The sequence below is a fragment of the Drosophila nasuta genome, chromosome 3 (genome assembly GCF_023558535.2).
Source record: "Drosophila nasuta strain 15112-1781.00 chromosome 3, ASM2355853v1, whole genome shotgun sequence".
In the NCBI taxonomy this organism is placed as follows: domain Eukaryota; kingdom Metazoa; phylum Arthropoda; class Insecta; order Diptera; family Drosophilidae; genus Drosophila; species Drosophila nasuta.
This window is the reverse complement of record NC_083457.1, coordinates 9,608,609-9,627,584: the sequence shown is the minus strand read 5'-3', so window position 1 is coordinate 9,627,584 and position 18,976 is coordinate 9,608,609. Positions and strand designations below refer to the sequence as shown.

The window sequence follows — 18,976 nt, the reverse complement described above, 5'->3', positions numbered from 1 at the left end:
CAACGTCTTTTCAGTGTTCTCTTTTCTTTTCATCTCCTTTTCCTATTGCTATCATTGCACTTCCGCTGAAATCAAGGCAAAACCAAAGCGCAATTTCTTGTATTTTGTCGCCATCGACGAGCACAGCAGCACAGTGGACGGGGAAGGGGATGAGAGGGGAGGACATGGAGCAGAGAGTCATTGAAAACAAACGCAGTGCATTACGGCGTTTTCGGGGGCGTCTCTTTGAGAGACAATACAACGTAATGCGGGGGGCGTGAGCGTCGTGTACTCAAGGAAATTGCCATCATTATAGTTGTCGTGCTTTGCGTTAAATAACGTTTAACGTTTGTTTGCCGTGAAATTGATTTACAATGGGGAAAGCAAGTGCTTTGGTTTCGCGCAAGTCAAACAACTTTGAAATATCTTTCTGTCAAGAATGGGCTGATTAACTTTTGCTTAAATTTTGAGTAAATCATAAATTAACCTAAATTTTCATATTAAAGTCATACATCACGAAATGTCTATATTATATTTTATATTGGCGATTTGAAATACTCTTAAATAGTTTCGAAATTCTGTCAAGAATGGGCTGATTAGTCTTAGCATAAATTCTGAGGAAATCATAAATTTACCTTAATTTACTAAAGTCATACATTCTAAATTGTCTTTGATAATAGTTTTTAAAGCACCAAATATTAAATTTCTTTTGAAATACTCTCACTCAACTTTGAAATACTTTCGAGGAAATCATAAATTTACATAAAATTTAATATTGAAGTCTGAATGTATGACTTCTATTTAACAATATTTGTGTAGTAATCAATAATTAATTTCATTTGACGAATTAAAATACTCTCAGTTTTGAAAAATCTATCTGTTAAGAAAGCGCTAATTAACATTTGCTTAAATTTCTTGAAAAACACATATATGTTAAGTCTTACATAGAAGTCATACTACATCTCACATACTTTTTATTGGCCAATATTGAATTTCCTTATTGGCGAATTGAATTACTCGTAAATTCCACATAAATCAAATTTTGATTCCATCTCCGAGCATGGGCCAATTAAATGGCTCGGTAGGCATTGAACTAATTAAACAAAGCTTACCTGTCTTTCAGTCATTAGCACAAGTCAAGCGGCCAGCTCAAATGGCTTCAGGCACTGCCAGGCGCAGGACTTGAGAGACTATAATTATACCAGCGGGAATCGAAGCAAATTGGCGAGCCCAGACAACCACATGCACACGCATAGCCTGGAGCAAATCATTGGGAAAAATGTGTGAAAATTATGCCAGGACCTCCCGGGACGAGCAAAACAGGTGGAGGGCGGCAATTAGGAAGCGATAACGATAAAGAGCATACACAGACACAGCTGAGACACAAGTTGGAAGGCGGCAGACGGAAGTCAGCAGGCAGCAGTCGGAAACAGAGACGACGACAGGTCAAATGCAGTTAAAGAAAGCGCCATTTGCTGCATGCGACAGATGCCTTGCGTTAAAGGACATCGATGAGGATGCGACGATGATGATGATGATGATGACATCGAGGACATTGTAGCTAAATTGAATGTTCCATTTTCGATTTCATTGTACGCTTTTTCTCTCTTGACTGCAGCGCAGAATGTGCGCCATCGATAATCAACAGCATGCCACATGTTGCAACCCATGTACAGGATATTATTATATCTTAAGAAGCTGCTAGCTTCATCCGTTTGCTCTGCCCTCTGCCCGGGTACGGCATAATATAAAATGTGCGCTATAATGAATATGTTGCACACTTGAAGGAAATGTCAACATCATCGCATCGATTATGCTTGAGCCGTTCGCTGATATGAACCTTTATTAAGTTTACAAAAGGTGAAGCAGAAGAAGTTGTTATTATTCTCCACCTGCTGTCTCAGTTTGATATAAGCGATTCCATTACAATGGAGAGCACACGGTCTTCGGTCTTGGTCTTATATTTGCCATAGAAGAAGTTCACGCGACTGCGATACTCTCCCGGGTATAGAAACTGATGCATCATCGACGATCCCATGCGCCAGTTGTGCAGATAGTAATGACCTACCTCAACTGGACAGTTGGCCATGAAGTTGCCGTGGCTGGCCATGCTCTTGAACCAGCTCTTGAGCAGACCATCCTTCACGGTGCTGACCATGGCACAGACATCGACGTGGCGACTGAAGATCGATTGATAGCTCTTGGCATTGGCCATACGCAGCTGATAGTCGATGTGCACCTTGAAGCCACGCAGAATTGGCTTCAGCAATACTATGTCCATGCTTATGCTTTTATTCACAATTGTGATCGAAAAACTCGTAAAGTAAGCCGGATTGAAAGTGTAGTTGGTGCCTACAAAGTCAACGCGTCGTTCCTGAAATGAATCTCATGGATTATGAATTCTTTGAAAGACTCAATCAAACTTACTCCTTCACTAGGATTTATTCCAATTGATAGCAAAGTGAGGGAAAATATAGCGAAACTCAAAGCACTACGAAACTGCAACATTTTCACGCTTTAAGTGTCTAAATTAGAATGATCTCAGCTTGCCTAAATATGGTAATTTAGCTGAGCTCATTAACAACAAATCAATCACACACACGTGGCTTGAGTCATAGTAATAATCATTTATTTCACTAAACTATACATTTGGTCAATCATTTATGGTGGCATCGGCACTACAGCTCATTATGAAGACCTCGTCTTTGGCTCTATACCTGCCATAGAAATTGTAGGTCTCCAAGCGATACGCCCCAGTCGTTATGAATGGTGGCAGCAGATTATTGCCAAATTGCCAGTTGCGTATATAGTAATGGCTTGCATTTAACGGGCATTGTCGCAGAAAGTTGCCGTATTTGAGCAGATTACTATACCACTTCTTGAATAGATTATTCTTGTAGACATTCACAATGTTACACACATCAACTGTGGTGGAGAAAATACTCTGAAAACTCTTCGCATTGCTCACTCGCAGCTGAAAGTCCAGACGAGCTCGCCAACCCTTGAGCAGAGGTTTCTTCAGATACATGTCCAGAAAGACTTTACCACTTTTGATTTGAAATGTAAAGTTGGTGAAGTAATCGCGATTAAAGTTACTCTCGCCTACTGTCATCACAATGCTTCGTTTCTGAATAACCGCAAACCGATCATTTGAAAGTCATTCAGCATTTTCATTTAAAGATTAACTTACTGACTTCACTTTGTTGCCGGAGATGATCAGCAAAAATACACAGAGCTGTAGTAAGCTCCACATTGAATCTCCCTTAAATAACTAACCTTAAAGTCTACGATGCGGTTATTGATATATTCATAAATCATATTTTTATACTGCCAGACCGATTACATTAATCAAATATCGCATTCGGGCCTGACGATCATCTATCTAAATACGCAATTGAAAATGGTTTGTTTGTGTATATATTTATTCACTCAGTGTTCGATAAATTGGATTCAGTTAAAAATAAAATAAATTAAATATATCAAGTTATTAGAAATCAAGCCATTTTGATGATTTATTTCTTGTTTAGCTATTTTAAGAATTCACTCTAGTTTTATTATCTTTACTTAGTTGTGCAGTATGGCTTCCAAGGTGCATTCTAACAGAGGATTTTCGGTTTTTCTTCTGTACTTTCCGTAGTAAAAACTGCCGCCAACGCGATAGTCACCCAAGTACAAAAATGAGGGCACAATATCACCATTAAATGTCCAGCCCTTTAAATAGTAATATCCGGGTTGAATTGGACAACTTCGGGCAAAGTTTCCCACCTTAAGCATGCTCAAAAACAAACGACGATAAAGTGTTTGCTGATTACCCTTTAGCATATTACAATAGTTCAGATCATGCTGAAATAAGCTCTGGTACGTCTTGGATTTGGAGACACGAAATTCAAAGCTGAGATGTGCTTTTAGACCCATGACAAGTTGTCTCACAAGAATCATATCCATTTGTAGTTGGCCATTGTTAACGAGCAGTGTAAAGTTGGAAAAAAATTCACGATTGTATCTGCAGTCTCCGTTCTTGAATATCATTTTATTTGCCTGTTAAAAAGAATTTAAATTTGATAAATGCCTTTTCTAAAAAGCGAGGACATACCAAAATATCTGCTGTCAAATATAATATAACAAATGTTGCCATTAGCTTGAGGTTGTTTGAAAACATTTGTGATGCTTTTGGCGTCAACTTTTAAAGCAAATAATTTTAACAGTTTATCCTATTTTTCCAATATTATATTTCAATTCAGTTGAATTATCTATCGAGCTCAACGATGCGTTATGATAATTATTTTACAATTACGTTATATTTAGGTTGTTTACAGTCTAATTGACCATTTAAAAAGTTCTGTAACATTAATAACTTGATTGAAATAATAAAGATGTAGTTAAAATTCGACAGATTTCAATTCAGATACTCAAATTAGAAGTATTTATATTTATGCGTTGTATTTTTAAACCTAACTTAATTGGTTTTTAACAATGCAAATATAGTTAGATCTAAAACAAAATCCTCATGTTTCGATTTGAGTTTGCCGAAGAAGAAGTGACCCTTCACACGGTAATCTCCAGCATACAAATAGTGAGGTACCAATTGTCCATCCAACTTCCAGTTGCGCAAGAAATAATGACCCACAACAACGGGGCAATTGTACATGAAATTGCCATGTTCCAGCATTGACTGAAACCAGGACTTAAATATATTGTTTTTCACTGCGGAAACAACTCCGCAGGTGTCAATGATGTGCGAGAAGACGCTTTGATAATGCTTTGTTTTGCCCAGACTGATGGAGAAGTCGAGATGAACCTTAAAGCCACGTGTAAAGGGCTTTATGGTGGTCATTTCCAGGTTGAGCGTGTTGTTGATGATGTCAATGGTAAAGTTTTGAAAGTACTTGGGACTGAACTTACTTTCGCCAGATTGTATCAGTAGGCTAGCCTTTTTTTTTTTTGAGAATAAATATTTAAATTATAATTTAACTGTAAATAATACTCACAGCTTCGGTTCGAGCTAGATTGGAGATCCACAGTAGAGCGATTATTTCCAGGCAGCACATTGACTTACAAATTACGAACAGTTTCATCTCGATGATTGTACTCAAGTGAACTTTACTATAATAGTGGTGGATGATCGAGCTAGCGGGATGAACGAGATACTGGCAACTAATCGATTTTTAATTGATGTTCACAATAAAAGTTATGTAGTATTTATGTTATGTGTGGACAAAGAGTAATTAAACCGGATCCTTTTCTGATATTTTTTTTGAATATAGTACTACACCATTATACCAAATACAGCCCTTGACATATTTTAGAATTTTGCGGTATGCTAATTTAATGTACTTTGAAATTAATACCGCACGATTTTGCTTTTATTAAAAATGGGTTCCGGGTATCTCGCAATCGCAGTTTATTCTTATCTTAGTTTTTATTTAATTTTTCTCAAAATAATATAAATATGTAATCCAAAAATTTTATACAATTATATAACAAATATTGAAAGTAAACAATGTTTTATTTTGTGGTAGCTTGTTGCCCTTTTCATTATTCTTGAAATATTGTATTACATCTTCGATTATTTAACATCCATATCGAAGGCGCAAGCAATTAGTGTTTCTTGAATTTTATTCTTATTTTTTAAGTGAAGTATTTTGAGACCCAGGCGATATGAACCAGTGAAGAAGATCGATGGAAGTTTAAGTTCACTACTCTTGTAGTCTCTTATATAATAATGATTTTCAAGAATTGGACACTTTGCTGCAAAATTTCCATATTTCCTAAGCGATGAAATCCACTCCTTGAATATGTTAATCTTCAGACTGCCCAGAATATGGCACATGTCAAGTGAGTAATTATAAAAAGTTTGATAGGATTTTGAATTATGCTTGCGGGAAAGAAACTCCATGTTAACAAAAATTCCAGAATATATCGATGTATTGAGATCTACATCAAGATTAATGTGCATCTTGTTCACAACGATGGAGAAGCTACGAATATATTTCGGATTGGGTGTTCCGCAAGTTGGTGGCTTGGAGATAAACGCTTTGTTCACCTGAATAAAAAATACCATGAGTTGACTAATATAATAATTAATATAATTTTTGATATTTACCGTTGTAATAAAGTGAATCAGACACAATATGATGAGCGCTTGTAACAAAGGTTTCATAATTCACACTTTTAACAGAAAATTTTATACACAAATGAAAAAGTTAAAAAGGTTTGTGAACCAACAAGAAAATCCATATTTAAGTGACATAATCCCTAATTACTCTCCAAATGTTTTGAGTAATTACATTAGCTCCCAATTTATAGATTATCTAAGTAATTATTTTCGTCTGTTGATATTCAGCATCTGCTGATATCCAAAATTATTCACACGTGGTTATACAAATAACGTATGTATAAAAATCAAAGAAGTATATAGAAACAAGTTAGCAAGCTACAGTCGAGTATGCCGAGAATATACCGGAAAATTACAAAAATATACTAGCTGCTATAATTGGTATATATGTAAATACATCACTACATTGAAAATGTAAACCTTCTACCACATTTGTAGCGGGTATAAAAAGTCTGAACATAAGTTGTTTGCTTATTTTATTTGTACCTCCACTTTACAGGCAATAATCAAGTCTTTACCCTGATCTCGATGCTTGTGCTGAACCATACTGATAAATATGCGATAGAAGCCAGAGAACAAAAATGAGGGAATTGCAAGCTTGTTAATTTCATAGTCCTTCATGTAGTAATAGTTTGGCGGAACTGGACAAGTTTTTCTAAAATTTCCATAAAACTGAAAAGTTGAAAACCATCTCTTCAATAAATTGTTCTTTTGATATGACAATAGATTACAGATGTCCAAGGAGTAATGATAATAGTTCCGATAGTTCGTTGAGCTGGGCAGTCGAGAGTGAAAAATCATATTGATCCGTAGTCCCGCGTGTAGAGGACTTATAAGATTCATTTCCAAATTCAATTTGGTTGTTTTCATGTTCAAAGAAAAGTTATACAAGTAGTTGCGATTATATTCATCACAGGATGGCGTATTCAAAATGAGAACGCTGGATATCTACAAAGAAATATCGATTTTTGAATTTAACACTTGTTAATTGTTAATTATTTTTAATATTCGATAAATACCACGCTCGTAAGATGCAAGACAATTAAGTGAAATATTGCAAGATTCATACTTAAATGTTTTGTGTTACTATTCAATAAGACAATCCATATTCTACTAAATAAAACTAACGTGTGCGAGTGGTTGAACATTTTGTTGGGCATTTGAAAGAATAATAATATATAATTACATATTTATGTCATTATTTTATAGATCATAAATGATTCTCTAACAACGAATGTACAAATATTACTTAAATAAAACAACTGATAATACCATAAATACGTATTACAATTTGATTACATGCATTTTAAAATCTAGAAGGTGTCATTGAGGCTAAGATAAGTATCTAATATATTCATTTTTATGCAAAAATATAAATATTTTAATGGTATTGCATTTATCTGATAAGCCATCAAAGTGTTTAAGTTGTTCAACGAAATGCAGTGATTAAATTCAGCTGTGACAGCTCATTACAGATTGTGGCCTTTTTAGCTAAGTTGACTCGATATTGAAATCAGTGTTTCAAAGTTCGTCGAAATTCAAAATGAATATTGAGCAGTCAACAATTCAACTTTTCGCAATAATATTTGTATTGGCATTTCGAGAACTTTTAGCAGTAATATTTAATTTAATTAAATGCCAAAGACATTAAGTTAACCAAAGATCACTTGTTTCAGAAAAACATGGAGATATTGAGCGATGAGTGTAACCATAATCCAAAGCACTTTAATAAATTCAATTTATCGATTGTCGATAGCAGAGTTTATGCCGAGATGGACACCAAAAGCAAAATAATGCAGGGATTTAAAATCTATTTTGACGTTGAGCTACGCTTACAAAATGCTACGAAATACAATAGTATCTTCAGCTATAATATGGATATATGTCGATCGCTTTTATCACTTCGAAATACGGTTTACAAAAGATGGGTTGCTAGTATTTTGAGTTATGGAAACTTTTCGGACAAGTGTCCAGTTCTCCCTGGATATTACTATCTAAAGGAATTTCGACTGGAAGACGATTTAATACCCGGCTTCATGTTTTCCGGTGATTATCGCATTCAGCTGAAAGGTTTCTACGGTCGCTTCAAGATAAATTCCGCAGACATGTTTATGCACTGCATATTTATTGTAAGACTTGGTTAATAAAGTAAATATTTTATATGTACATATGTATATATTGCTGGAAATTAAAGAAATTTTTATACCCGCTACCCATAGGGTAGAAGGGTATTATAACTTTGTGCCGGCAGGAAATGTATGTAACAGGTAGAAGGAGGCATCTCCGACCCTATAAAGTATATATATTCTTGATCAGCGTCAAAAGCCGAGACGATATAGCCATGTCCATCTGTCCGTCTGTGTGTCTGTCCGTCTGTCAGTATGAAACACTGGATCTCAGAGACTATAAGAGATAGAGCTATAATTTTTTTCGATAGCATTTGTTATGTTTGCACGCAGATCAAGTTTGTTTCAATTTTTGCCGCGCCTACTTCCGCCCCCGCAAATCAAAAAAATCGAATAACAAGCGTAATTTTGAAGCTAGAGTTATGAATTTTTGTATATATAATAATTACTATAGTAGTTATGATTCTTGAAAATTTGGTTGCGATCAGATAAAAATTGTCGAAGTTATTAAAGAAATACTTTTGTATGGGCAAACACGCCTACTTACTAGGGGTCTTAGTTGCTTTGGATGACAATCTGGTATATTGTGCCGCCTATGGTATATTTTGAATGCGGTACTATATCGATATACCGAATATACCATTTGGTATATTTTTAGTATTTTCGCAGCATATTCGGTATATTTTGAGAAAAATACCGCAAAAATATATTTCTTTTATTCAAAATGGGTAGCGGGTATCTCACAGTCGAGTACACTCGACTGTAGCTTTCTTACTTGTTTTTTTTAATAAGTTATATATGCTTATCAACTGTATAAATAAATATAGATCCATTATTTTTTCTGCTAAACAGTAGAAATATTATTAATATAGTTTTAGAAGTAATTCTATACTTTCACGTAAATATTAGTTCTTTTTTCAAAGTAATTGCTTTCGAATGATCTAAAAATAGCTTGGATAAATTTACCAGTGACGAGGCAAATATTTTAAAAATTGCATTGATATATCCACTTAAAAAAGTAATTATAAAACAAAGACTATAAAGCTACCAGTTTCGCATTATTATTCAATTTGATCTAAACCGCTAGCTAAGTCATGAGGTGCAAGCTGAGTTTCGCATTTATATTATTATTGGCCTTAAGAGCAATTAGCAAAAAGGTAGTTGACATTGAAAATTTTACTACAATAAGTTATCATTGTTATACGTATATCTTACAGACCACAATCCGCTTTTTGGGAGTGAATGTCACTGTAAATCCTGCCTACGTTGATAAATGTACAATGGTTATTCTACCTGATGAACAAAGCCTGTCTATTGACCTTATTTTAGGTCGTAATCTAGATCCGAATATTCGAAGTTATATCAGCTTCAGTGGCAATCGTCAGAGTCGCAAAAATGTAACACCAAACTTGGAATTTGATTTGCCCATCTGCGAAATTATTAACAACGGAATGAAGGCCAAAAGCCAAATGATAACGAATACCTTCAAGAACCTCTTCAAACAGGGCAACCTTCCACCCAAGTGTCCATTTCTAGCGGTGAGCTCAAATGAACAATTCAGTAAAGAGTTTAAGATTAAATATTTCTTTTAAGGGTAACTATACATGGCAAAGCTTTAGACCCCGCAAGGAGCATATGCCTAACTTTTTGATGGGAGGTGTCTTTCGCATCGTGGTTCGATTTTACTCAAACCATGATATGCCCAATGTTCATTCGCGAAATGACTTTGTGGAAAAGGGAGGCAAAGTTCATATACATACGACGAACATGTTGTTCACACTAAAATAGGTGCAGATGTATTTAAAAGTCAAAACCTGTTTTCAATGCAATAAAATCTAATCGGATTTTTGTCATGCCCTCTTCCGACCCCGAAAATCGATGAAAATCAAATAACAAGTTTCGAATAAAATATTTGGTTGCGATAGAATTAAAATTGTAGAAATTATATAAGATATACTTTTCTTACTACGGGTCGTAGTTGCTTTGGCTGACAATCTAGTATATTTTGCACTCTATACTACTCCTACTACTCCAAATACTGCCTATGATAAATTTGCTGAATATTATTTTGGTACATTTTATAATTAATACCATACTGGTTTGCAAGTTTCTTACTTATTTTTAATTTACTTTCCATAAAACAAAAGAAAACACACATCAGAGTGCAATTGAAATTGATTTCGAGCATGTTAAATATACGACAAATAGGTAGCAAGCATTAATGAATAAAATATCTATTCTAACTATTTCTGTACAACTACTTACGTTATTATGTTAACACTAAGGCTAGGAATATATTCTTTCACACAGTGAGTCCATAGTTTTAAAGTATGACAAAGTCTGCCGAAGGCTATTTAATATCATCTTTCTTAAATATACTTTTTCTTTGTACAAATATATAATATGATCATTAATTTTTTCACATGAATGAGATTAAACAAAGCTGCGGAAAATTTTACATGAAAAACTGATTTAATGTGGCAAAAATTATTTTAAACTCAAAATTGAGATATGTATATTGATTCACCCACTTAAATTGTAATTATCAACAAAGTCTATATATGTAGGTACACTTCCCCATTGATATTCAATCTCATTTAGACCTTTAAATATACTGGCTAAGCCATGAGGTGCACGTTAAGCTTTACATTAATATTATTATTTGCCTTAAGAGTAATTTGCAAAAAGGTAGTTGTAAATCAAATTTTCACAAAAGAGGAGTATAATTTAATATTCATTTATCTTACAGATGACTATTCGATTTTTGCAAGTGAATGGAACCGCAAATCCAGTCTACATTGGGCATTGTTCCACGGTCATTAATCCAGATAGAGAAAGTTTGGATATAGACCTTGTAGTGACTCGTGATCTAGACCAGAATATGCGTTGTTTGATCAGCTTCAGCGGTAATTTTCTGAATCAAAAAAATGCAACACCTGATTTTCAATTCGATTTACCTATCTGCGATATAATTAACAATGGAATGAAGGCCAAAAGCCAAGTAATAACTAATTCGATTAAGAACATTTTCAAGCAAGGCAACCTCCCAGCCAAGTGTCCCATTCAAGCGGTGAGCTCAATAAAACAATTTAGTAAATGATTTAAAATTTAATATTTTTTTATTTAAGGGTAAATATACATGGCGTAACTTGAGACCCCGCAAGGAACATATGCCTACTTTTACGCTGGGAGGAGTCATTCGTATATTAGTTCGATTATACACAAATCATGATATGCCAGAAGTCCATTCCCGAAATGATTTTGTGGATAAAGCAGGCAAAGTTACTATACAAAAGACATTACTTTCATTTACTCTGATATAGGCACAAGAAGATGAAAAAAAAAAAACTGCGGATTACTATTAAGTGGGATTTAAAATATTTGTTATTGCACATTTGAAAATAAATGTTGACTTAGAATTGGAATATAATTAGGTGAACCTTTTAGCTGATTTCACTCGATAACAAAAGTGGTATTACAAAGTCCATCTCAATTCAAAATAAATCTTACGCAGTACACAAAAAATTTTTTTGCAAAACTATTTTAAAATTTTGTTAGCTGTAGCTTTCTTACTTGTTATTTTTGTTGTTATAAATTCTTCTGAGTTATTGTACATTTTGTGCAGACAGATCTCCTAAAGTTATTACTAACAAAGGAAGCAAAACTCATTACTAAAATTAGTATATTTTCGTATTTTTAATAAACCAAATATGAACACCAAATAAAAATTTTAATTGAAAAAATATTACTTTTCTTATAAAACATTAAAAAACCTAAGTAAGTGCGTCTATTCTAATTACCAAGAAAAATTCAGTTTATTGTGAGTAGATTTAAGGAAATGTTTAAAAACACAATTTTGTTTAATTTTTATAATTATTTGAATATTATATTTAGAGCATCATTAATACCAAATCTTTTTGCATATCAATTTCATTTTAATTCTCATTAAAACAATGAATATTACGCAAGAAAGCCCGCGTCTAACCTAAGACCAGCTGTGTAAATATCAATAAATAGCATGCAATATCAACATGATAGCAGATCAAGCTCAAAAACTGCAATGCGAAATGCGGGCTTACGAATATTGGCTCTTGGCAGCGTGTTTGTTGTTGTCCATCACGAATTTCTCGCAAATATGCAGTAACAGCGGATCATAGGTAGAAAGCTCGTGAGAAAGCTTTTGTATCTAAACTCTCTCAGAGCAGCGCTTCGTAATGAGAAAGCATTTGACAATATTAGCTTAACAACCGAAAAGAAGGCAAATTTGTATGGAAATATCGAAATTGAAAGAGCGCGATAGAACGAGCGAGGTGAGCGAGCGAGCGATATGCCGAGAGCTTGCACAGTGAGCGAAAGCACCGAACATGCCTCCAATTTTGGTCGTTTTGCGTGTAAATCGGGCTTCGCACCAAAGTGCAGTACTGGCATTTGATTGCCAGTGCTGCCATTTCGTTTTGGTGACGCAGTAAGTGAGGCTAATCAGAATATTTTCTCTTAGTTATTAGTTTTGATACGCGGGCATGGCCGTGCAATAAGCATACATACGTATATTATTTGTAAAAGTGATTACTTGAAACTTTCTTGAGGCATCAGTTTTACTGACCAAATAATTGAAAGTCAGCTCGAAACATTTGTGGAACATTCGAAATTGTGGACACAATATACATACATTATTTAACTATATATTATTATTTTTTTTGTAGCATTTTGATCTTGATTTATGATTTTACCTTTTGGTTCAATTTAGTCATTTTTGAAAATTTTCGTCTCGATTTAATCGCTTTTATCTGTGTATAACTAATTCTTATACGGGCTTGTGAGGGACATGTTTTTATGCCCGCTACCCATAGCACAATATGTTATTATAAGTGTCTGTAACAGGCATAAGAAGTCATCTCCGAACCTATAAGGTATATAATTTCTTGATCAGCGTTAACAGGCGAGGCAATCTAGTTATATCCGTCTGTCCGTCTGTATGAACACATATTTCTCAGAGACCATAAGAGGTATATAACTTTTTTCGAAATAACTTGCAATGTTTGCAGGCTTCTTTTTTGATGAATTATTTATTCTTTAGACTTTGTGGACTTTAACTTGTTCGTTATATTATATATATTATATTTATTATATTTAAAAATTAAGAAATCAATATAAGATCTCTGTGCACTTTCATAATATCCCTGATACGTAAGATCGAACATCGATGAGCTACCGAATCACATTCGAGAATGCGAGTCGTTTCAATAGTTTGTTGTTTGTAGTAGATATTAATAAATTTAAATATCTATAAGTCTAAGCTTATTTTTCCATGGAAAATTCACCAATTAAAGAAAATTATTTCCTATTCCTTTTCAGTAAGCTATTTTTTTTTTTAATGTGAGTGTCAATTCGATTTTTGGAGTGAATGTCACTGTAAATCCTGTCTACATAGGCCAATGTATAATGGTTATTCAACCTTATAAAGAAGGCTTGGCTATTGACCTTATTTGGGGTCGTAATCTAGATCCGAATATTTGAAGTTACATCAGCTTCAGTGGAAATCTTCAAAGTCACAAAGATTCAACACCTGAGTTTCAATTTGATTTGCCGATTTGTCAAATTATCAACAACGGAATGAAGGCCAAAAGCAACATCATAACCAATTCGTTCAATAATATCTTCAAACAGTGAAGCCTACCAGCCAAGTGTCATTTTCTAGCGGTGAGCTAAAGTGGATAAACAGTTCCGTAAACAATTCTAGTTTGACTATTTTTTTTTTAAGAGTAACTATACATGGCGTAAGTTTAGACCCCGCCTAATTTTGCGCTAGGAAGCATCTTCCGCCTCATAATTCGTTTTTACTCAAATCGTGATATGCCTAATATCCATTCGCGAAATGACTTTTTGGAAAAGGGAGGCAACGTTTATAAACACACGACAAGCTTGTCGATTACATTGAAATAGAAGCTGTTGTTTTTAAAAGTAAAAGCTTGTTATAAAATACAATGAAATGGAAAATTCCATAGTTTTAGAAGATATTTAAAATCAACTTTTAATAAGACAATAAAACGTCAACCACTATGGAATATCATCGAACTATCAATCGACTAAATATTAAGAAATAATGATTGATTTAAATTACCATTTGAACTATCGTTTACTATTAATAAATGTTAAAATGATATGGATTAACTTTGGAATATTTTCATTAGTAGATTGGAGTTCATAGGTTCAAGCTATAACGATGTCAGCCGAAGTCTCTTCAACAGTTTTTATTTATATTATTATTTTAACACATTTACTGTATAAATACAGCTGAGGAAAATTCGCCATTCATATGAACAACTGATATAATCTCCAAAAAATTATTTCCACACAATATTTAGTTTATTCACCCAATTAAATTGCAATTATTAAATAAGTCTATATATATAAGAACCAGTGGACTATTATAATTCAATTTCGTTTCTGGCGTTAAATATACTGGTTAAGCTATGCAGTGGAAATTGAGTTTAACATTAATATTATTATTTGCTTTGAGAGCCATTTGCAAAAAGGTAATTGTGATTGAAGTTTTTACTAGAGCAATCTTTAATTTGCGATTTATATATCCCACAGATGACAATTCGATTTTTGACAATGAATTCAACTGCTAATCCAGAATACCTGAGGTATTGTTCCATGGTTATTAAGCCCGATAGGGAAAGCGTAGATATGGAGCTGATGTTGACTCGTGTCTTAGATAAGAATTTACGAAGTTTTGTCAGCGTCAGCGGTCATCTCCGAAGTCAAAAAAATTCAACACCTGAGTTTCAATTCGATTTACCCCTTTGCGACATAATTAACAATGGAATGAAGGCCAAAAATCAGATAATAACCAATTCGATTAGAAACCTCTTTAAGCAGGGAAACGTTCCAGCCAAATGTCCCATTCAAGCGGTGAGCTCAATATAACAATTCAGTAAATAATTTATATTCAATACTTTTGTATTTTAGGGAAATTATTCATGGCGTGGCTTGACACCACGCAAGGAACACATGCCGACTTTTACGATGGGAGGCGTTTTCCGTATGCTAGTTCGTTTTTACACAAAACATGATATCCACGATGTCCATTCGCGAAAAGAGTTTGTGGATAAAGAAGGCAAAGTTACCATACAAACGTCGGTTGTTTCATTTACACTCGTATAAGCCTGTTGTTAAATAGACATGAGTCCATAGGATTTCAGAGATTGTTATTAATATATTGGAATGTAGCTTTCCTACGTTTTATAGTAGGACTTATCTATAAAAATAAATATTTAAAAAAAAAAAAATGATGAATGATAAAAGTAAAAATAATATAATTAATATAATTACGGTTGCTTTGATAGTTCACGATATAAATTTATTCTAAATGACAGCGTTATAAAACCTTATTTGAAATTAGAATTCAAAACTCGATGTTTTCAACGCTTTTAATTAAACCAGCTACACATAGGGTAGGAGGATATTGTAAATTTGTGCCTCCAGGAAGTGTGTGTAACAGGCAGAAGGAGACATCTCTTATCCTATAAAGTTTATACATATATTTTTGATATTGGTATATTTTTAGTATTTTGTGGTAAATTAATTTGGTATATTTTAAAAATAATACCGTACTTCTTTGGTTTATTTAAGATGTGTCTCAAAGTCGAGCACTCTCGACTGTAGTATTATTATTTTGTTTACTTGTGCACATCTATATAATCAAGCATATTCTGCACGTGAAATGATTTCAAAAGAGATAAGGAAAAATTGCCAATGACATGGAAAATTTATTTGGTCTAAAATCAGACAATATTTAGAAATTCACATTGATTCATCCACTTAAATAGCGATTATCACCAGAGACTATATATGTAGGTGCAACTTCGACATTATTATTTAATTCTGTGTACGCCGCTAGATAAACTGGTTAAGCCATGTGTTGGAAGTTGAGCTTCACATTAATATTATTATTTGCCTTGAGAGCCATTTGCAAAAAGGTAATTGCGATTAAAGTTTTTACTAGAGCAAATTTTAATTTGCGATTCATGTATCTGACAGATGACAATTCGATTTACGACAATGAATTCAACTGCTAATCCAGAATACATGAAGTATTGTTCCATGGTTATTAAGCCCGATAGGGAAAGCGTAGATGTGGATCTGATGGTGACTCGTCTCTTAGATAAGAATATGCGAGGTTTTGCCAGCCTCAGCGGTTATCTCCCAAATCAAAAAAATTCCACTCCTAAATTTCAATTCGATTTACCCATCTGCGATATAATTAACAATGGCATGAAGGCCAAAAATCAGATAATAACTAATGCGATAAGAGGTTTCTTCAAACAGGGCACACTTCCTGCCAAGTGTCCCATTCACGCGGTGAGCTCAGAAAAATAATTTAGTAAATCATTTCAAATTAAATATTTTTGTATTTAAGGGTAATTATACATGGCGTAGCTTCAGACCTCGCCAGGAACATATGCCGGATTTTACGTTGGGAGGCGTTTTCCGTATATTAATTAAATTTTATATAAAGCATGATATGCCTGATGTCCATTCACGAAAAGAGTTTGTGGATAAGACAGGCAAAGTTACCATGCAAAAGTCAGTTATTTCATTTACACTCGTATAAGCCTATTATTAAATAGACATCAAAGATTGTTATTAATATATTGGCTTATAACTTACATACGTTGTATAGTAGGACTTATCTAAAAAATAAATATATAAAACAAAATGATGGATGAAAAAGTTATAATAATATGATTAACATAGTTACGGTTGGTTTGATAGCTTACGATATAAATTTATTATTGAGTTAAAATTATAAATGACAGGCTTATAAAACCTTATTTGAAATTTGAATTCAAAACTCGATGTTTTCAACGCTTTTAATTAAACCAGCTACACATTGGGTAGGAAGGTATTATAAATTTGTTCCTCCAGGAAATGTATGTAACAGCCAGAAAGAGATATCTCTCACCCTATAAAGTTTATACATCTATTTTTGATATTGGTATATTTTTACTATTTTGTGGTATATTAATTGGGTATATTTTATAATTAATAGCGTACTTTTTTGGATTTATTTTAGATGTCTTCCTGGTATCTCAAAGTCGAGCACTCTCGACTGTAATATTCTTGTTTTGTTTACTTGTGTGCAGATAAGGAAAATTTGCCAATGACATGCAAAATTTATTTGGTCTAAAATTAGACAATATTTTGAAATTCACGTTGATTTATCCACTTAAATAGCGATTATCACCAGAGACTATATATGTAGGTGCCACTTCGACATTATTATTCAATTTTGTGTAAGCCGTTATATAAACTGGTTTAGTTATGAGTTGGAAGTTGAGTTTCACATTAATATTATTATTTGCATTGAAAGCCATTTGCAAAAAAGGTAATTGTGATTGAAGTTTTTACAAGATCAAACTATAATTTATTATTCATATACATATCTTCCAGATGACAATTCGTTTTTTGACAATGAATGTAACTATTAATCCAGAATACATGAAGTATTGTTCCATGGTTATTAAACCCGATAGGGAAAGCTTGGATATGGACCTCACAGTGACTCGTGATCTAGATCAGAACTTGCGAAGTTATGTAAGCCTCAGCGGTCATTTTCGAAGTCAAAAAAAATGCAACACCTGAGTTTCAATTCGATTTACCCCTCTGCGATATAATTAACAATGGAATGAAGGCTAAAAATCAGATAATAACCAATTCGATTAGGAACTTCTTCAGACAGGGCACGCTTCCTGCCAAGTGTCCCTTTAAAGCGGTGAGCTCAAGAAAATAATTTAGTATATCATTTAAAATGAAATATTTTTGTATTTAAGGGTAATTATACATGGCGAAGCTTGAGACCTCGTAAGGAACAAATGCCTGATTTAACGTTGGGAGGCGTTTTCCGTATTTTAGTTCAATTTTACACAAAGCATGATATGCATAATGTCCATTCGCAAAAAGAGTTTGTGGATAAGACAGGCAAAGTTACCATACAAAAGGCAGTTCTTTCACTTACACTAATATAAGTGCAGGTGCCTATTAATAAATGCACATTGATCGATTAGCTTTGGGATATCGCAGACTGTTCCAAAAGTTATCGCAAAGAAGAGACGAAAACATGCATATTACTATGAATTGGGAATAGGAATATATATTAGTGAATTGCGTATTTTGATGTTGTGAAAATTTAAATAAACATTGTAGTACTTTAATTGTGCGACAACCTAATCTGACATGTCAAGTAAGTAAAGTGACAGCATTTATTTGCACAAACTGGTTGACTTGGCTCACAACAACTCAGCGCAACGCATCGCTTCGCTCATCCAAAATGCAGTCAATGTGCCTTTTGTTTATTTGGCGCAGAACGTGGAGCGCGGAACGTGGATCTCGCATCTCTTATTTATGTACACGAACTGCACTGCGGAGAACAATTGCACGTAATTCTGCTTACGCCGTAACATTGCAACAATGCGCGCGGACCTCGCTATCGTCGTATTTGTTTGAATGCTTCTCTTTTTGCATTTGTTTTTTCTTTCTTTCTTTTTATTCCCCGCTGTGGTTGCGGTAGTCTAATGGCCAGACGGACAGACAGACAGAGAAACAGACTGACAGCCCGACGTAACTAGTGAGGCAGTTGGGCAGACTGTCTGTGGCATGACAAGCGACCTCTGCCCTTAATCAGAATCAGAATCACAATCGTTGCCGTAAAACTAAGGCGCAATTTTCAATTGTTCCCACAGAGTTGCAT

At 33.9% G+C, this 18,976-nt stretch overlaps 4 protein-coding genes across 4 annotated transcripts; all 4 read right to left on the bottom strand.

The window, feature by feature from the left end:
* Positions 1-1,879: 1,879 nt before the first annotated feature.
* Positions 1,880-2,487, bottom strand: LOC132793516 (uncharacterized). Its single transcript, XM_060803477.1, has 2 exons — positions 2,407-2,487; positions 1,880-2,353 (listed from the first exon to the last, which is right to left on the bottom strand). Exons 1-2 carry the CDS (start codon positions 2,485-2,487, stop codon positions 1,880-1,882), a joined length of 555 nt encoding a protein of 184 aa, XP_060659460.1.
* Positions 2,488-2,632: 145 nt separating this feature from the next.
* On the bottom strand, positions 2,633-3,232 carry LOC132793507 (uncharacterized). Its single transcript, XM_060803464.1, has 2 exons — positions 3,170-3,232; positions 2,633-3,106 (listed from the first exon to the last, which is right to left on the bottom strand). The coding sequence occupies exons 1-2, from the start codon at positions 3,230-3,232 to the stop codon at positions 2,633-2,635; spliced, it is 537 nt and encodes a 178-aa protein (XP_060659447.1).
* Positions 3,233-3,543: 311 nt separating this feature from the next.
* LOC132793504 (uncharacterized) lies at positions 3,544-4,008 on the bottom strand. Its single transcript, XM_060803459.1, has one exon. The coding sequence runs from the start codon at positions 4,006-4,008 to the stop codon at positions 3,544-3,546; it is 465 nt and encodes a 154-aa protein (XP_060659442.1).
* A 427-nt stretch (positions 4,009-4,435) lies between these two features.
* On the bottom strand, positions 4,436-5,440 carry LOC132792370 (uncharacterized). The gene is made up of 2 exons (XM_060801712.1): positions 4,968-5,440; positions 4,436-4,909 (listed from the first exon to the last, which is right to left on the bottom strand). The coding sequence occupies exons 1-2, from the start codon at positions 5,052-5,054 to the stop codon at positions 4,436-4,438; spliced, it is 561 nt and encodes a 186-aa protein (XP_060657695.1). The 5' UTR covers positions 5,055-5,440.
* Between the last annotated feature and the right edge of the window lie 13,536 nt (positions 5,441-18,976).

Excerpts from the sequence above, each read along its gene's own strand:
- LOC132793516 (XM_060803477.1), bottom strand. The coding sequence starts at position 2,487 with ATGTTGCAGTTTCGTAGTGCTTTGAGTTTCGCTATATTTTCCCTCACT. Across the intron at positions 2,354-2,406 it reads GAATAAATCCTAGTGAAGGA|GAACGACGCGTTGACTTTGT; the intron begins GTAAGTTTGATT and ends GATTCATTTCAG.
- LOC132793507 (XM_060803464.1), bottom strand. The coding sequence starts at position 3,232 with ATGTGGAGCTTACTACAGCTCTGTGTATTTTTGCTGATCATCTCCGGC. Across the intron at positions 3,107-3,169 it reads CCGGCAACAAAGTGAAGTCA|AAACGAAGCATTGTGATGAC; the intron begins GTAAGTTAATCT and ends GCGGTTATTCAG.
- LOC132793504 (XM_060803459.1), bottom strand. The coding sequence starts at position 4,008 with ATGATATTCAAGAACGGAGACTGCAGATACAATCGTGAATTTTTTTCC.
- LOC132792370 (XM_060801712.1), bottom strand. The coding sequence starts at position 5,054 with ATGAAACTGTTCGTAATTTGTAAGTCAATGTGCTGCCTGGAAATAATC. Across the intron at positions 4,910-4,967 it reads ATCTAGCTCGAACCGAAGCT|GCTAGCCTACTGATACAATC; the intron begins GTGAGTATTATT and ends AAAAAAAAAAAG.